Source organism: Pleurodeles waltl, chromosome 10, assembly GCF_031143425.1.
Source record: "Pleurodeles waltl isolate 20211129_DDA chromosome 10, aPleWal1.hap1.20221129, whole genome shotgun sequence".
Lineage (NCBI taxonomy): Eukaryota > Metazoa > Chordata > Amphibia > Caudata > Salamandridae > Pleurodeles > Pleurodeles waltl.
In genome coordinates, this window is record NC_090449.1 from 283,702,651 (window position 1) to 283,721,703 (window position 19,053).

The following is a 19,053-nucleotide window of genomic DNA, read 5'->3' on the forward strand; positions in this document are numbered from 1 at the left end:
TCACCCCGGGGATAATGTATCAAACCCTTGACCTGGGGATAGCTGCATCAGGCCCTTCACGCCTGGGGGGGCACAGTTGAAACCATTCCTCTCCATGTGAGCACAATGCATGTTAGGGGGCCTTAACAAGGAGAGACCCCCAATTTCCTTTATTAGTGGAACAAGGGCACGTTCTTTACACGTATGCACTGTCATAGCCCTTTCAACGGGGGGCCTTGGACCACTCATTACCCGGGGAAGACCAACAACAACTGACTCAGAATGGGAAGGCTCCCAGGCACGATGAACCTCATAACAAGTATTTTATTAAGCATCTACCAAATTGTAACAATCCTCAACAAGACAGGCAGGACTCCGGTTTATACATACATACATGCCGCCGAAAAAGCGACAGCAAAATAAGATGTCCAGCTACTTTTAACCGGCAGAACCTAGAGACACGTGTCACTCCCCTCCAGGGGCCGACACCATGGCACTGATGAAAGGAGGCCTCCCGGCCTCCCTGCAGGACTTCAAAAGAGAGGTATGGGGGGAACTGAAGGCTGACTTGTCCAGCTCTTTGGACTCCCTCTGTTCTGATCTTACCACTAGACTCTTGACGATACAACAGGATGTCAACTCAGTGGGGGTGTGCACATTGGACTTGAAAAACACATGTCAAACCTTAGAAGAATGCTTGAGAAAACTGGAGGGTTCCTCCACTCAACTTCAAGAACACCACCTACAGTCTGCACTGCTGAAATGTGAAGATCTTGAAAACTGCTCTAGAAGAGACAACATTCGCCTCAGGAACCTGGAGAATGACGCGGAAGATCCAGATCTCGAAGCGTTTGTGATCGGCCTAATTGCGGAACTCCTGGGAGATAAACAAGGGGAAATTAAACTGGAGCGTGTCCATCAGGTAGGCTCAGGTGTGGCAAGTGAGGGCAGGCCACCCGAGACATCCTGGGCAGACTACATTCTTTCAAGGTAAAAGAAGCGATCTTACAAGCGGCACGAAAAACGGTAATTGTCTCCTTCCAGGGGATGACATGGTCTGTATTTCAGGACATTGCACCAGCTACTTTATCTCAGAGACTCCAACTTAGATCAGTCATAGATAAACTTCACTGGGAACACATTAAATACAGGCAGACCTTCCAGTTTGGCTTGGCCTTCAACCAGCAGAACAAGCTCTATCTTTTTACAGAAGTACTGGAAGCAGCAACTCCCCTGGGTCTACCACATTCAGATGGCAGAACCGCAGATGGACCCAGAAGGGTCTCGACTGCTGTTCCCCTGGCGGGAGCACATAAATGTTCCTGGCTCCCTCAAAGATGCTCAAGATGACAGGGGAAGAGATGTGTCCGAGGGGACTCTGGCCCAGCTTTGTCAACTTGAACTGCTTGGCCGCTTGATTGTCTAGCCAGTGTCATTTGAATTGCATGACTCCTTTGCACTACTACTACTTTATCGTGATGGATCGGGCCCTCTTTGGCTTCAGACTGTCTGATGTGTGTAAAAAGAGCAAACTGCCTTCCTTTACAGGGCAATGACTTTGAGTAGGGTTATGCCATGCTAATGCAAAGATGCCTCAAATTCACTTGCATCCGCAGCACATGCTAAAGTGGGAAATTACCTGAATAACCAGAATGTTACGATGCCACTTCAAGTTATATCCTCTCAAGGGAACCAGATTCCCAGTGGTTTATATTTGTTTTTCATGAGTGTTACTTCATTCAATATTTCGGGAGTGGTGGTGGGAGGCCTGGGTGTGGGCTTTCTTTCTTTACAGTGAGAGGACGCAGGCAGACCAGTGAAGGGATGGTCGGATAGAATTAAAACATAACATGACAATATGTAACATATTATCATGGTATTAATAAGGTTGACATGGAATGTAAAGGGCCTGAATTCTCCAGCCAAGCATTATAAACTATGGAAATATATTTTAGATGCAAGACATGATATAGTGGCTTTACAAGAGACTCATCTCAAGTTGAGCAAATACCATAGATTACGTCATACAACTTACCCCACAATTTACATATCCTCTCCCACCACCAAACATAACGGGGTAGTCATCCTTTTCCACATCAAACAATAAAGAGAGATGATTGCTGATTGCGAAGGAGAGTATAGGCGGCCGTTTGAGCAAAATAGCCACTTTATATGCCCCCAATACCGCCCAAGCAGCTTCCATACAATCCTGCCTTACACACTTGGGAGGCTTTGCAGAAGGAGAGATTATCCTAATGAGGGACTTTAATCTTACCTGGAACCCAGATCTAGATAGCACGCATCTGACACGAGCAACCAAAAGGAGTTTTTCTAAAACTTTAAAAAGATCAATAAAGGAGACCGGCTACTGGATGCATGGAGACATGGCCAGGCAGAAACCAGGACTACACCTTCTTCACCCACTCGCAAAGTACATACTCTCGGCTCAACAAATATCTTTATAAGTCAGTCCCTCACATACACCATACTGAATTCTGAATTCCACCGAATAGCTCTTTGGGACTAGGCCCCTGTAGCGCTGACACTGGAATGGACTCTCCCAACTCCAAAATACCGTAGAGGTCTTTTTGACAGCCCCTTAGTAATTAACTGTCTCTTTAGGGAGCACCTGCATAAAACCATTAGGGAATTTTTCAAGGAGAACGAGCCCCATGATACTGATCTGTCTAACAACTGGGTCGCCTTCAAGACAGTATTCAGAGGGAAATGTATTTCTTTCATGTCCACACTGACTAAGCAAAAAAAACCAAGAAAGAGTGGCACTAGGATCGGAACTACAGGTAGCTGTACGGGCTCCTAAAGGCTCCCCCTCATTACATGCCCAAAGGAAACTAACGAAGCTCAGGGGGGAACTAAACGCCATATACACTAATAGGGCAGAACTTACCTCATTGCGCCTTAAATATGGGGTGTATTACCAGAGAAGTTAGATAGGTAGCCGTTTGGAGCACCACTTGAGGGTTAGAAGTGAAAAAGTATATATTGGTCATATTAATTTAGAAGATGGAGGGGTGGCAACATCAGACACAGACAAGGCGAACCCCTTCAGGAATTTCTATGAACAATTATATATAGCTAACTACCAAGAGGCCCCAGACCAACCACAATATCTCCAGGAGATTGACCTCCCACAAGTCACCGACAACCAAAGTGAACCTCTAAGCAGCCAAATTAAAATGAAGGAGGTTTGGATGGCAACTGTCGCCCTTAAGCTCCACAAATCACCTGCGTCAGGTGGTCTCACAGCCCAATTCTATAAAACATTCAGTTCGGATTTGACACCACTCCTGACTAAACTGTTTAATCATGTAGCCACAACACATGGGGGGAGCAAAGCCTTAATATCTGTAATCCAAAAAACAGGGAAAGACCCACACTAATGCAGATCATATAAACCCATTACCCTACTAAATTTAGATGCCAAAATAAACACCAAGATACTTGCGACCAGACTGGAAGTACTTTTTCTAGATCTGATACACCCTGACCAGTCTCAGATCAACAAGGGGAGGCAAACATGACAACCTACATCGGGTAATCCACTTAGTGGAAAAAGACACTGTAGGAAAGTAGCCTCTTTCTAGCTCCTCTTTGTCAGTGTGTTTGACTGTGTCTACTGGGATCCTGCTAACCAGGACCCTAGTAGTTATGCTCTCTCCCTTACATCTGGTTGTTGTTTACTTTGAACACAGTATTTCACCCACAATTGGCATACTGGTGCCGCCTTATAAACTCCTAGTATATAGTACCTAGGTGCCCAGGGCATAGAGGGTTCCAGGGGATCCCAAAGGGATGCAGCATATATTTTGCCACCCATAAGGAGCCCATGCAAAGGCTTCTGCAGGACTGCCATTGTAGCCTGCATGAAGGGGTACAAACACCCTTTCACTGTCATTTTCACTACACCAGGTTACTTATAAGTCACCCCTATGGTATGCCTTCTAGCTCCGAAGGCAGAGTGCAAAGTACCTGTTTGTGAGGGCCCCCCCGGCACTAGCAGAGGTGGTGGACCGAAGTAATCCTGACTGTCCAAAGGTCCAGCTGTCCCAATTTGGTGGGGGTAAGAGCTTTCCTCCCCATGCCAGACAGTACCCCTGTGCATCGCGTCTTCTGCAGCTCCTTGGGCTTCTGGGCACTTGTTCCAAAAGTTCTTCATGCACAGCGTAGCCCAGGTCCCTAGCACTCCATCCTGCGATGCACAGGTCCCTGAGTTGGTCTCCAGTGGTGTGGGATCCTCCTGTGTAGTGCTGCAATGACCACACTTTGCAACTCCTTTGTCCCCGTGTCCTGGGACTCCTGTGGCTGCTGCCTGGTCTTCTGAGGGCTCTCCGAAGTGTTGAGAGCCCCCTCTGTCTCCTCAGTCCGAGTTGAGACCCCCCCAGTCCCTCCTGGGTCCCGGCAGCTCCTCTTTGACGCAAAATGCATTCTTGCATGAACAAAGGCTTGTTGGGGAAATCCAGCGACGCAAACAGCATGCATCCAACAACTCGACATGAGACATCTCTTGCACCAAGCAGGAACCCGCAGCTATCTTCTTTGGTGCATTTCTGTACTTTTCTTCCAACCGGAGAATCCAGTTTTGCATCTTCTTCCAGGTGGGAAGGGGCTCCTGTTCTTCCTGAACTCTTCATCGACTTCTGGACTTGGTCTCCTCTCTCCACAGGTCTTCAGGTCCAGGAATCCATTGTTGGTTGCTTGCAGTCTTGCTTGGTTCTTGCATAATTCTTCATCAAGACTTATAGTGTGTTCTGAGGAAACTTGCTGTACTTTCCTCCTGCTTTCCTGGGCACTGGGTGGGATAATTTACTTACCTTTGGTGTTTTCTTACACTCCCGGCGCCCCTCTGCACACTACACTTGCCTAGGGGGGAATCCGACTATCGCATTCCACTATTTTAGTATATAGCTTGTGTTGCCCCTAGGCCCATTGCAACTTATTGTATTTTTCACTGTTTGCACTATTCTATGAGTGTTTACTTGCCTGATTTTGGTTACTAGTGTATATATTGTGTATAATACCTACCTCCAGAAGGAGTATTGCCTCTAAGATATTTTTGGCCATGTGTCACTAAACTAAAGTACCTTTATTTTTGGTAACACTGAGTATTGTCTTTTATTGTGTATAAGAACTGTGTACATAGTGGTATTGCAAGAGCTTTTCATGTCTCCTATTTCAGCCTTGGCTGCTCTGTTACAGCTACCCCTAGACAGACTAAGCTGCTAGACACTGCCTACATTTCACTAATAAGGGATAAATGGACCTGGTATAAGGTGTAAGTACCTTAGGTACCCACTACAAACCAGGCCAGCTTCCTTCAACTACACACAATTAAAACTTTGGGTACTCCATGCTGAAGTGAGGGAGGCTGCTATTCAGGGCCTCTCCCTACGTTAGACACCGGAAGGGAACAAAGGGAGCTATGTCCTTTTTATATGCTTTTTTGATGTACACTTATGCTAGTATCCAACCCGACATACAGAATCCTGGTCCACTTTACTGGGGGAGATAACTGCTGAAGACCAGTGGCAATGAGTATGGCATGATATCCCATGGTTTAACCACTCTCTAGGGACGGGGGATGCCCACTATGAAGTTTTATATGATTGGTATCTTTATCCAACCAAACTCAAAATAATTTTCCCCAACACATCGGATATGTGCTGGAGGGCTTGCGGGTTGCTTGGGGACTCCTGTCATATCTGGTGAGACTGCCCCAAGATCCACCCTAATTGGTCTGAGATTGTAGCGGAAATCAAAGAGTTTTTAGGTTACCACTTACCTGCTACACCAGGGTTTACTCTTTTGTTAATGAGGGGCAGGTCTCTTAAATGCCAAACCTCAAGTGATCGCTCCATCATTTGTTTGTGGCTGGGAGCCGCTTAAACAGCCATAGGTTCAGCATGGAAAACGCCTGGTGCACCTTTGATTACTCAGTAGCATGTCAGGCTATGGCAGGCTTTAACACTGGAACAAGATACCCCTGCATAATTAAAAAAATGCTGAATATATTTGGTGTCCTCTGGTGTCCTTTTTGCCCAAGAGGCTTCAGCTCACAGCCTGCCCCACGTGCACTCGAGCACTTCACCTTTTCCAGCTATAGCTGCCAGTGGGGGCTGGAATGGGCTTGGGGATGGACACAATTTGGAGGGGGGAGTTCCTCTGGCTAGGTCGCCATCATGCTCCACACAATATAGAGCACTATAAAATCCACTCAGGACGCTTGTTAATTCTGTTTACAGGAGTTTATTGGGGGAGGGGTTAAGGCAGTGATGGTATCAGGATGTCATGATGTGATGATAATCCATTTGTTGAACTACTCACTTGCAAGATGGGCACAGCTCCATATTGAAAATGTGCAAATTACTAGCACTTGGAAGTGTTATGCTGATGTCTACCTATGTGAACTGTTGACACTGCCAGATGTTTTGTTATGAAAAATCAATAAAGAAAGTTTGACTAAAATATTTTAAAAAACATACTTAAAAAGATACTGATTTATCATACTCATAGACTCAGAGGAGAAGAGGTCACTAAGGAAATTAGTAGTAGAAAGAGAGCAGGGAAAGTGTAGCACCATGAATATGAATCCTACCCATCGACACTAACATGTATAATGTGTTGTACTGAGCAGTATTTAGTAAAATGTTGCAATTAAAAGTACTATCTTTCTTTAAGAAGATAAGCAACAGGTAGGACATAGGAGGTATTGCGTATTTTGGTTGATTGTCTAGTGCTGAGCTTGAGCACTCCATCCACACTGCCTTCCTGATAAATCTGTGACTGACTGCATGCCCTCATTACACAGTGAGTCAAATGCAGAAGGGACTGCACTTGGCCCAGCTTCCAGAGCCAAAGTAGTGAGGGCCCTGGGATGCTAGTGGCCAATACCCCCTCCACAGACGCCCCGTCTGCTCTCTGGACTCCTAAACAGGGACTGACAGTATGAATTTCATAAACAGTGACTATTGGAGTCTATTACCCTATTCAGTTAGTTGAGCAATTAATTAAATTGACATTTATTTGCTGTTGTTTTTAACAACACCTGAAAAATGACATTTGTAACATAAAGCACACCTTTTGAGCTAGGGAACAAGTCATGGGCAATGCTGCTGCATGATACAGGAGCAGAATGTCAAAAGGGTATACTGTGGTGCAGCGTGCATCTGCCTTTGAAATTAAGATATACCCAAAGAGCATGTGGGCAACATGTAATCACTTTCAATAAACATTTTTTATACTTACGTGGCATCTATATTTTCTACTCCTAGAAAATAGCTAATATCTTCTGATGTGTTCCTCAGGTTGACGCACTTTCTGTCAATTTCCTGTGCTACCTTTTTGTCAGTAAGATCCATCTCCAGCTCATGCTGAGCAGTTCTGTTTGCCCTGCAGAGAAATCATATCTCATGAGTAGGTTGTCATGATTTTGTCAGAATAACACATCATATTTGCCACATCAAAACAAAAGGTACTAACTGAGAGAGAGCATTTCTAGATAGCGCACACAGGAATGGGAATCAAAGCTAGGCATCTGCACACATTTTTGTGCTTGGATTTAGTGTTTAGGAAGAGTGTCCTAATGAATGACCTTGTTTGCATAACTAGAATTTCATTTAAAAAGTAAGTGCATTCTGAGACTTGCCATCTTGGGTGAGTGCAATTGGACCAATTGAACTAATACGACTCTGAAAGGAAACATATTAAAAGATAAGCCTGGGAATGGGAAAAGTGTATTTCCATGTTGTGGAGTGCTTAGGTAACCATGGGAACACTGTAGGCAGGCATCTGCACAGCAACACAAGTTTCTCAACACTGCCCACCACTGGGTATCAACCTCTTGTGCTTTATTATGCAGATTTGTAGAGCACACTATCACCCGGGAGGGTATCCTGGAGCTGGGCAGGTGTGGGTCTAGGCGCACCTAAGGCCTAGTGGGATTATTCAAAAAGCCAGGTCTTCTGCTTCTTGTGAGATTCAAGAAGTGAGGAGGAGGCTCCTATGTGCAGAACAGGTCGTTCCATGCCTTAGGAGCTATGCAGGAGAAGGCTTGACAGCTAGATCTGGTTTTCCGAATGTGTGGGATTGGTGCAAGTAGGAGTCTGGATGAGCAGAGGTGCCTGGAAGATTTGTGAAAGCAGATGCAATTGTTGAGGTATGCTGGACCAGTTTTAGGTAGTGCATAACCACCAGAGATAGAGAGGGGGTTGAGGTGGTATGGGGACGAGTGTGGATGATGACGCTACTATATGCAATGTTAAACCTCTAAACTATGATAATCATAATCTCTTCCAATCGGCTCCGGTTCTAAGGGTGGTATTTATTAAAGTGGATACTCTGAAAGGGGTATCTCTGCCTTTAGTGTGTTCATCAAGTCCCAGATAAACACACTAATGGCACAGTTTGGTATTCTGAGAACCATATTGAAGATTCATTAACATTTAACTACTTTAAGTGCTCAGATTATGTTTAACTTGTTTATGTTCACTTGAATCTTCTCATATATGCCCCGGGTGCCTTCAAGCGTACTTTGAAGCTAGTGTGGTATAAATACCAGAATCAACCTACACTAAGGATAGAATCATATTAAGTGTGTCTGTGACTCCCTAGAAAGGGTTGCTGGTGTTCTCTCAATACGAACATGTAAAAAAAAAACTTGCCAACATTGTGCATTTTTAATACTATTTTCAAATAAACCTCCAGCCCACAGATGGATAATAAATCTCATCAACCTGCTCATCTCACCCATCTTGAACCCTTCTGAAAGATCCCTAAGATTCATGACAGACCAAGTTATCTCCGTAGGTCATCACATCTTGGAACTGACCAGAACTGCCTCACTCTAACTTCCCCCTCTCCCCCTAAAGCCTTCAGATCTGCCATAACTCAGACCTACTATTCAAGACTTTGATTTCTCAAACACAGATAGCAGAAATACAATACTAGCTGGCATTCCAAAATGAGCAGTAGCCCATCTAAAAGCCATTGCACATTTTGCAGTTAAATAAAGGTGCTAAGAGATCTGGTTGTATCACCCCTAATATGAAAGAACATCATTTGGTGGCCCCAGTGCCTGAATTCACCTTAGTAAAGAGAGTATCCTTTTTGCTTTATCTCATTTTTCAGATCTATGACAAAAACTTGTCCAGTCTGGGTATCACTAAATATCAGAAAAGTTCCTTGCACCAGTTTTGCTATCTGTATTAACATTGCTTGTATTCCTAGTTCTTAAGTCCTGGTATTAGTTGTTTCAGCTTACTTCTACTTTTAAAAGTCTCAAATAGCGCATCTGAATGAATTGGCAATTCACTGCCTGTGTTAAAGGATTTTTACCAAACTTTTTTAGCAAGATCCGGAAGTCTCCAAATTTTAAAAGGATCTTGGTCTAGACTCATGTTTAGGTGAACAAAAATTGACTCTATGGGCTCAGCATTTTGTGAGATCTTCTTCCATTCCAGTAGGAAAATGTGTTTTAACTGTTTTCATGTGTGGTATGATGTCTCTTTTTCCTTCAGCTTTGGGATTCCAACAAATCTCAGAATGGTTCTTCTCATCTGATTTTTGTACTCCTCTTGTTTCAGTTTAGGTTTTTCAATTTCTTTGAAGGCCATTGTTATTTCATTCTGAACTACCTCAAGACTTTTCTACCTCAAATACTCATTGTCCTACTTCTTACATCTTTTTATTTTACCATCTAAGTCTTGTGTGCACTGCCCAACATTAGTAGTGATTTAATTCTGCTTTGCTTTAATGTTCTGTATTGCAGTGAGAATATTTTTAATCGGATAATCACAGTACCATCAAAATTATCCACATTTCAAATCAAATAAGTGGATTGTCATATCAACTTAAGGGGTCACTCAAATAAGTCGGTTGTCATATCAGGTTAGGGGAATCCAGCTCTTGGCTTACAAGTGACTAAACAAGATTTTGTATTGTAGCCTTGTTTCCTTATTATCTTGACATTCTGCTGTACAAGTATCTGATTTTGTACTGTCTGATGCAGCTAATCATGTGTTGCAGATTTCTCAGTATGTTGAGATAAATCCTCTGACAAAAATGTCATATGGATTGTGGTTAGTTGCAACTAAGTCTGGTGCAAATAGCTTTTATGGTTAGGTGGTTTGGATCAAGCTCTTCATGGAAGACTGTATCTACTTGGGAGAAAAATGTGAGCATCTTTTCTCAGTAGTTGTCTGCCTTTTAGGTTGTTTCAGCACAGGCACAGTTGGGTTAGTTTTTTCCTGGTTAACTGGGAGAGGGTTCTTTATTTACATTAATGTATTAATCCAGTGTATTTTATGTTGGTTTTATATTCGTGTGATCAACTGTGTGGCTATTCATGAAAAATGCAAAGTCATCCATAATGATAGGGAAGCTTTTATCTTGGTGTTGAGTGGGAGTGTGAATTATACTGCTCTGATCCCTTTCTAGTGACATGAGAGCCTGAATGTCAGTAACTTTCTGTCTGACAACTATTTGTAATTTAGTCATTTCTGACTTTGCTTGTGTGACATAATTTTCTGTTTCAATTCTTTTTAGGATCCAGCCTGCGATATCATGCGTTAGCTTATGCATATCTCTTGGGAGATGCTGTTGTAGTTAGAAAAGGTCTTGGAGCCCGCCTTTCATTCACCATTTGTTGGTTTGTGTGGCACTCTTCTTTACAGCCTCGTAATTTGTCCACTTCAGGTGTGGCATCTTTTCCTGTCGGGTTCGTGGAGCAGGGACAAAGCACTGATTGATTTAACTTATTTAGTGCCCGTCCACTGCTCCTGACGTGATTGAGGTAGTATTTCTTTCCCTGTCACCGTCCCATTGCTTACTTCTCCCTCCATAGCATTTTGTTTAATGGTGCAGTAAGCAATGTACAATACAGGAAAGGAATCATCAGTCTCCTCTGACAACAGCTCCTGACAAGCAGTAGAAGAAGCATAATTGCTGAAATAAAAGTTGTAAACTGTATTTATGCTCTTAGAAGAAGTCTATATACTAGAAACGCATTTCTTTATGCATACTAAGTGAACAAAGGAATATTGAAGGTCCAGCTGAACCTTTTCTTGGATATTTATGTGGGAAACAGACTTCATACCTAAGCAGTACACTTTCTAATCTACATGAACACATTGTTAGAGGCATTTACATGCCGTTGGCTCTATTGTGCGGGTGGAGCTTGATTCAAACTTGTTTTATTGGTTGGTCGTACTTGCTTTGCTTACAGAACTTGCTGCTGTGAGTGGGTCATTACTTCGGGGTTTGCGTCCAGCGTCCCCTAGATCTTTCAGTTAAGTCTGTTCTTCGCCTCCGGCATCATGGTCTTCTATTTCATCAGCAATGGTAAGAGAGGCCCACCTGCCTGCCATGCTGGCAAAGAGGGCCTTTTTACTGCACCCACAAGGTTCCTTATCTAGCTCTTAGTAGCTCACATGTACTGCACAGAATACCTTTGCATGAAGTCAAAGATCCCCTCTATGCTGTGTCTGCCCTGCTCTAGTGAGCACAGGGTGTTCACCCCAAATCTTCTTGACTAATGTCACTTCATGACTTCTTCCCAAAGGAACTCTGCCTTAGCAGAAGTTACAATTAAACACCATGAGGTCCTTTACAGTGCTCCCTGCCACGCAAGACCTGTTGTGCCTGTTTACGTGTTAGTGTTTAGTTACATCTTCATATTACTCCTTTATTTCTCATGAAACGTCTGTGGGCTTTTACCACGATCCATACCAGACCTCTGATGTCTCATAACATACATGCGCTGGAAATGGAAAAAACACTTAAGGCATCAGCTTCAGAGATCTTTATGTGTGCAACAAATTCAGGGGATAATAGTAACAATAAGCTAACTCTGATAGTTAATGTACTTGATGGATAGATCTCTCGTTTCTCTAGTCACACTTTCAGGTGGAATAAAGGGTTAATGTGCCTGCTGCAAAGCAAATCTTTAACATGCAGTTAACAGATTTGTCATTTATGTAACTAAGTATGTGGGCTATTGCTTTTTGACAGATCCATTTGTTACTCTCAGTTCGTAAATTGCAATCCTAATATTGCACAGTAAGGGACGGTCTGGCATTAAGAAGCTGCATGAACTCTTATTAGTACAAACAACATTATGTTTTAGACCATTGCTTTGTGTTTTTCCTGACTATCCACTCTTCAACATGTATTGCCTACCTGAATGGATGATTTGGGTCTCCTACATAGTTTAACTCTCATTGCCTTATGTAACATTTCACATGCGCTTATACATAATGCTAAAGGGCTTTTTTACAGTGTGCTAATCTTTTATTTTTACATTGGTCCTCCTATTAAGCTTTGGTGTTATTAGTTCTGTTTCTATTGCTCTAACTCTATTAACCATTCCACAGTGGCCAAACCAAGACAGACAATTCGTAGTTTTATTCACTAGGAAGTCCTTTGTCTATCTCTAATACATCACGTCAGTACACAAGATAGGTGTCGGCATCCTGCTCCTGTGCTTCAGATGCCGGACCACTGTTTGAACTTTGGCTCACATGTATTGTACTTGGTTTTTGTAGGTTGCATTAGGTATCCATTTTTATTCTAGTTAGCCCAGTGCTTGTCTTTACTTTATGGCGATATTTGCATCAACTAGGTAGGAGCTTACCTAGAACTCCTCAAGGCATTTGTATACTAATTCTCGAATACACAGGGGACTGCTAGACTGTTGTGCTCTTTGAACTTTGGCTCACAGGTAACATATTCTAATGTTCATTTATCTTGCATTACGTGATCACCACTCTCCTATCACGTACATTATGGCCATAGCTGTACTATTTCCGCACCCTCATCAGTGCTTGCTCCCACCTCTCCCAAGTTGCTGCATTCTTACTCCCACCTCATCGCTGGTTATTTTTAAAATTATTTTAGGAGTGCTGTTCAGCCAGACTTTTTATTATGCTTTTATTTTCCCCCCCATTGTGGCCCCACTTAATATGACTCCCCATGACCGTCTAATTCGCCTATATAACTGGGGTTCCCTTTCGCGTAAGACTTTATCTGATGGCCATTTGCATTGGCTTGGTTCCCGGTACTGCAGTCTCCCTTGTCAGTGCTGCACGGCAGGTCCCTGGCAACCTCGCTGCTCTCACCTTTTGCCTCGTTCATTTGCAAAGATAACAGGGCTGCATAGGCAAAGCCCAAATGCGAGTCCCAACATTTGAGCAAAAGCCCTTTCTCAAAACTGGCATATGTGCCCTATTTCTAAATGTGTGCATTATTTTCAACTCAGCTTTGTGATTTATGCATTATGCACTTCAACACCCTTAACTGTATTTCAAGGTGTTCTTTTTTCATCCTTATATTCATTCTTTTTTATTTATTTCTATTATAAAGTGTGCCTTTGGGAAAAATCCTTAAAACCGCACATGATTTAGATGAGGAAGCATATAGTTTTAGGAGTCAAGCTCCCTCAGAAATCTTTCACATTAGTTTCAGACCATAAGAAAGATGCCACCTCTCTGACTGGGTTAATACATATTTTGTTTTCATGTCTACAAGCTTTTATAAGAAAAAGGAACTCTAATTACCTTCACTCACTCAAGACTGGATGCTAGGAATTGTTGTCCTACTCAGAGGCAACCAAAAACTAAGACTCATAGATCCACTGCAAATAAAAAATATTAATACCTGACAATGGGGGCCAGGGTCGGCGGGAGCACCGCCAACAGGCTGGGGTTCCCCGCAGTGCATTCTGACCGCGGCGGTTTGGCTGCGGTCAGAAGAGGAAAACCGGCGGTCTCCCGCCGGTTTTCCGCTGCCCAGATGAATCCTCCATGGCGGCGCAGCTTGCTGCGCCGCCATGGGGATTCAGACACCCCATACCGCCATCCTGTTCCTGGCGGTTCGCCCGCCAGGAACAGGATGGCGGTATGGGGTGTCGTGGGGCCCCCGTAAGAGGGCCCCACAAAGAATTTCAGTGTCTGCTTTGCAGACACTGAAATTCGCGACAGGTGCAACTGCACCCGTCGCACCTTCCCACTCCGCCGGCTCCATTCGGAGCCGGCTTCCTCGTGGGAAGGGTGTTTCCCACTGGGCTGGCGGGCGGCCTTTTGCCGGTCGCCCGCCAGCCCAGTGGGAAACCCAGAATAACCGCAGCGGTCTTCTGACCGCGGTGCGGTATTCTGGAGGGGGGAACTCTGGCGGGCGGCCTCCGCCGCCCGCCAGGGTTAGAATCACCCCCAATATACCTATTTTTCCAAACAATATCATTCAGCACTGAAATGAGTATTTACAGCATTTGGGCCTGATTACAACAAGTGTGACGGATATCCCGCCAGCCGTTTTGCAAGTTTCGTAGGCTATAAAAGAACTTGTAATACAGCGGATGGGATATCTGTAACAATTGTGATAAAGTACCCAATCCGCCAAGGTCGTAAACAGGCCATTTGTCTCCTCTAATACATTTAGAAGTCTGGTTTGTACTCAGCTGTTTTCAGATGATACAACCTTTTGCTTAGGTGCAAAAAATATGTGAAAAGCATATAAAAGAAAGAGTTGGATTATCTTCCCATAGATAATTTTATTACCAGCCAGATAAAAGACAGAATTACCAATTTGTTTAGCAAAATAAAGACTAAGTTGCCTTGAAAGTCATTTGGTAGATATTTAAAGCACACCTAAAAAGCAAATCTATTACACATCAAATCCAGAGACCAAGGTAAATAATTTAAAATATCAATTTTTATATGTTAATTAAAATAAGGAGGATACTCCTTAAACTTACAAAACACCACACTGCAACTTTTTCTTTGGGAAGAAGCGAAAAGGAGAGGTGCTTGAAATAGTTAAAAAAGAGCAACTTTGTCAAGAAGGAGGGATAGTGAAGAAAATATTGACTTAGCGTGTGAAAGTAACTTGCACCAAGAATACAATTTTGTCTATTGATTATTGATATGATTACTTATGATCCACATCAATATGTAGTAGGAGGTGGAAGCAGCCTAATATGCCCCACACTTGAGTTTCTACTTCTGGGGAGAGGTTCTGGCACGCTAAGTCCAGTGGTAGCAGATTGTGTTCGGGCCAGTTCACTCACTAGGGAACCATGGATGTTTTCATGCCAACTTCGGCCTTTTGCATGCAATGTACATTTGTGACGCACTGTAATCACAAGTGGCCATGCTGATTGTTACACTTGGTGGTTTATTTAAGGTCAACATAAGCAGGTGATAGCTTTGAGCAACAGAGGAGCTTCCTGCTTGTTCTGTTTCCAGCGCAGATGCATTAGTTGCCTTGTAAAACCTACCTTGGCCTGCTTTGCCCTTTTCATATGTAAGCAGCCCTGGAGATGGGTAGTAGTTTAGCGGATTCTGAGGCAAATTCACCCCTTTTTACAAGGAGTTGGGGTTGGTGGCAGACACTTCCAGTTTCTTAGTTTTTGGTCAGACCAGAATCTGGGTGCAGCTTGCTGGGGGGGCAGCTGGATGGTAGTTTGGATGATGATCAGGCACCTAGCATTGGCATCCAGAGCCTGATATGCTACTCGGAAACAAAAGCAAACTTGATGATTTAAAGGTATCAGTAGAGACAAAGAGTAGTGCAGCAGCAGCATTGAGCAAGTTACAGGTGACAAAGAAGGGGTCAAAGTGAGTGAGCATTGACAGAAAGTGGCAATCAAAGAAGCAGCTTATGGCAAACCAATGAAGTTCTACTCCCTTTGCAGAATGTTTCGAAAGGCAGGATTGCTCTTGATCCTCACCCAAAAAGTGCCTCTGGAATACCCAGATGTCTCCCCCTATAAAACAGAGTCCTTTACAAGTTCTATCTGCTATCCAATGAACTGGGATCACTGCCTGAAATAATTCAAGGGGTAATGGAGAAACGCAATTCTCAATCGATCCATCTCAGATTGCAATTTAATAATGGTGAGTTACATACACATGTTCCCCATAAAATCTCAAAGTCATTGATTCCAGGTATTAGTTCTGGTCTCAATCTTCTGGCAGGGTTCTCTTCATCTTCTATGGTAGCTAGATACACCAGGACTCATAAACCATATCCTTTTTTTTCCAGTTCACACTATCTGACATGCTCTAACATGACAAGCCTTGCGACGTGATCACTCTTCTGCCGTGTGACATACATCCGGACAATATGACGACTTCGATTTCACAAAATCCCATTATCTAAGTACCTGCATCTAATAGCCCACCAGTAGATACTGTGCCTCTAGGTTTCAGAAAGTTCCTTTAGAGTAAATCCTGTCCAAAATTAGGTAATTAAAATCTTTTCTATTTCAGGTAATTTCTCAACTACAGGACCATTTGACCAAATTCAATGAAAATGTCTCTTAATTCACTCAAAGGTTTGATGTTCTCGAGCAGAGAGTTTCAGATCTAGAAGACTGCCAGTTTCAAACCCAGAAAGAAACATCAGATCTCAAGAAAGCAACTTTTTCTATGAAAAATAAAATAAAGGAATTGGAAAATCACTCAGGTCGATACAATTTACTATTTTTGAGGATTCCGGAAGACAGAGAAGATGTGAATGGCCCTCTTATATTGGTAAAGAGATCAATCGATCTTGCCATAATTCCTCCTCAAAGGGTCTGAGTCATCAAATCTTCCAGACCAGATTTACACCAATAGTTTTGGTCAATTTTGTTGACTATCAGATTAAAGAAAAAATCCCGTAAAAAACTATCAGACAAAAAACTTGATTTTTCTGAAAAGTGTACTCTGATAGGTCTATTGCAACGGCGCAGGGGAAGAAAGAATTTTCAGCAATGATTGACCCACTCAGAGCTCTTGGTATTCTTGCATCTCCTGTACCAGCAATCCAATTTAAAGGTTCTTCACAAAGGCAACTTTCAGCTTTTACATCTGTAGTAGAGGCACAGAACGTATATAAAACAGATGCAGCAAGGAATGCTCCACTTATAGAAAAAAGTTATTTCTTGGTCATATATATTGGTCGATGTATTTGTTTCCTTATGGTCGTTTAGAAAATTCTAGTTATTCACCATCAGAGAGATAGGCCAGATCTTTTTAAATAATTTCAAAAACATATATCAGACCTCACTTACTATTCACACTGCAAACATCTAAGCATATTTGCAAAAGTTCGAAATTGCTTTGCCCACTTTGGAGAATGCGAAAATGTTATGTGCACCAATTCTAGAGGAGGAAATGGAAACAGCAGTGAATAGTTTCAACATTGTTAAGCTCCTGGTGTGGATGTCTTTCCTGCTGAGAAAAATCCGCCGCCCGCCAAAGTTACCCCGTCGAAAGACCGCGGGGGTCATTTCGACTTTCCCGCTGGGCCGACGGGCGACCGCCAAAAGGGCGCCCGCCGGCCCAGCGGGAAAGACCCTGCAACAATGAAGCCGGCTCCGAATGGAGCCGGCGGAGTTGCAGGGGTGCAATGGGTGCAGTTGCACCCGTCGCGATTTTCACTGTCTGCAAAGCAGACAGTGAAAATCTTAATGGGGCCCTGTTAGGGGGCCTCTGCACTGCCCATGCCAGTGGCATGGGCAGTGCAGGGGCCCCCAGGGGCCCCACGACACCCGTTCTGGCCATCCTGGTTCTGGCGGTGTAAACCGCCAGAAACAGGCTGGCGGGAAGGGGGTCGGAATCCCCATGGCGGCGCTGCAAGCAGCGCCGCCATGGAGGATTCTCTGGGCCAGGGGAAATCCGGCGGTAAACCGCCGGATCCCCTTTTCTGACCGCGGCTTTACCGCCGCGGTCAGAATGGCCCTGGAAGCACCGCCAGCCTGTTGGCGGTGCTTATGTTGCCCTCCACAGGGTTGGAATGAGGGCCATAATCTTTAATAACTAGCTTATGAAACTACTTAATGGGGACATTGCTAAGCAAGATGGCTGACCGGTCACTCTGACAGTGAGCTCCGCTGGCCAGCCTCCATAACCCTTAACACCCCATGTTTCACATGGCAGATTGACGCAGACATGGTGTGCCCTGGACTCGGACATACCGCCTGAGCCAGTGAGTGGTCCCTGGGAGTACAGACCAGAGACAAATCACCCAGAGTCGGACAGTACAGAGGTGACGCTGAGGGCCCACCTTATTGGACAGCATCAGGGCCCTGTCGGCGGTGACACACCCAGTCAGGAAGGACTGAATTGCGATCCGCAATTTCAGCCGAGCTTTGGTGATATCAAGAGTGGTCCTGAGTGCTGCTGCTAAGTGAGGTGAAAATGCCTGGGTCCCATGGAGCCAGCAGCCCTTGGTACAGGCGAGCGGAGGGCAGCGTCTGGGTGCCATATCCTAGGAGGAAGCTCTAGGCTTCCATGGGTAGCTGTGTGGACTGGCTGTGCCCCACGATCAGGGGATAACAGGAGGTCTGATCCTGACACTCACGGCGGCAGAAAGGGGAGGGCTGGAAAATGATAATTCACAAGCAGGTGTTGACTGCTATTAATAGCCTAGCTGCCAGGTAGTGATGGATTTCCCTCTGAATCCTACCATGCCTATGTGGATGTAATTACAGATTGCCTTCTAGGAGAGGTGGCGCGTGGCTGTAGTCTCCCTGCATCCATAAGAGAATAAGTCTTTAATATGATGCTGATGCCGGACAAGTAACCAGAGGATGTGGCCTCTTATAGACCTGTGTCAATGCTAAATGGAGACATGAAGATCCAAATTTGGCTGCTCTCCAACAGGCTGCTACCCCAGGTGAGGGCGTTAGTGCAAAAAGTCGATGTGGGTTTGTCCCGGGGTACATCACTATGATGAATTTGTGGGTACTTCCTAAACACTACGCGTGGCATTAAACATTGAAGAAGCTTTTGACAACCTCAGCTGGGACTACATGTTTGAGGTCCTGACAAAGATGGGATTTGGATCACAATTTTTAAAATGGGGTGTGAGTCTCCTATATAATAATCCAAAGATGAAACTCTGCACTGGCAAGCAGCTCTTGCTGGTATGGTCCATAGAGCACTGTATTACCCAGGGATGTCCCCTATTCCCGCTGCTGTTTGCCCTTGCGGTGGAGCCTGCATGTAGATGACACCTTAGTGTGCTTAGTCTGTCCAGAGGAGTCGCTGATGATTCTGTTTCAGGAATTGGCCACCT

General features: G+C 44.1%; 1 protein-coding gene across 1 annotated transcript in view; it reads right to left on the reverse strand.

The window, feature by feature from the left end:
• The window catches only part of TEKT5 (tektin 5), a 727,209-nt gene that overhangs the window by 484,269 nt on the left and 223,887 nt on the right, over positions 1-19,053 (reverse strand). The window contains exon 4 of the mRNA XM_069212313.1: positions 7,243-7,386. Within this exon, the coding sequence (XP_069068414.1) occupies positions 7,243-7,386 (144 nt within the window). The remainder of the gene's footprint in view (positions 1-7,242; positions 7,387-19,053) is intronic.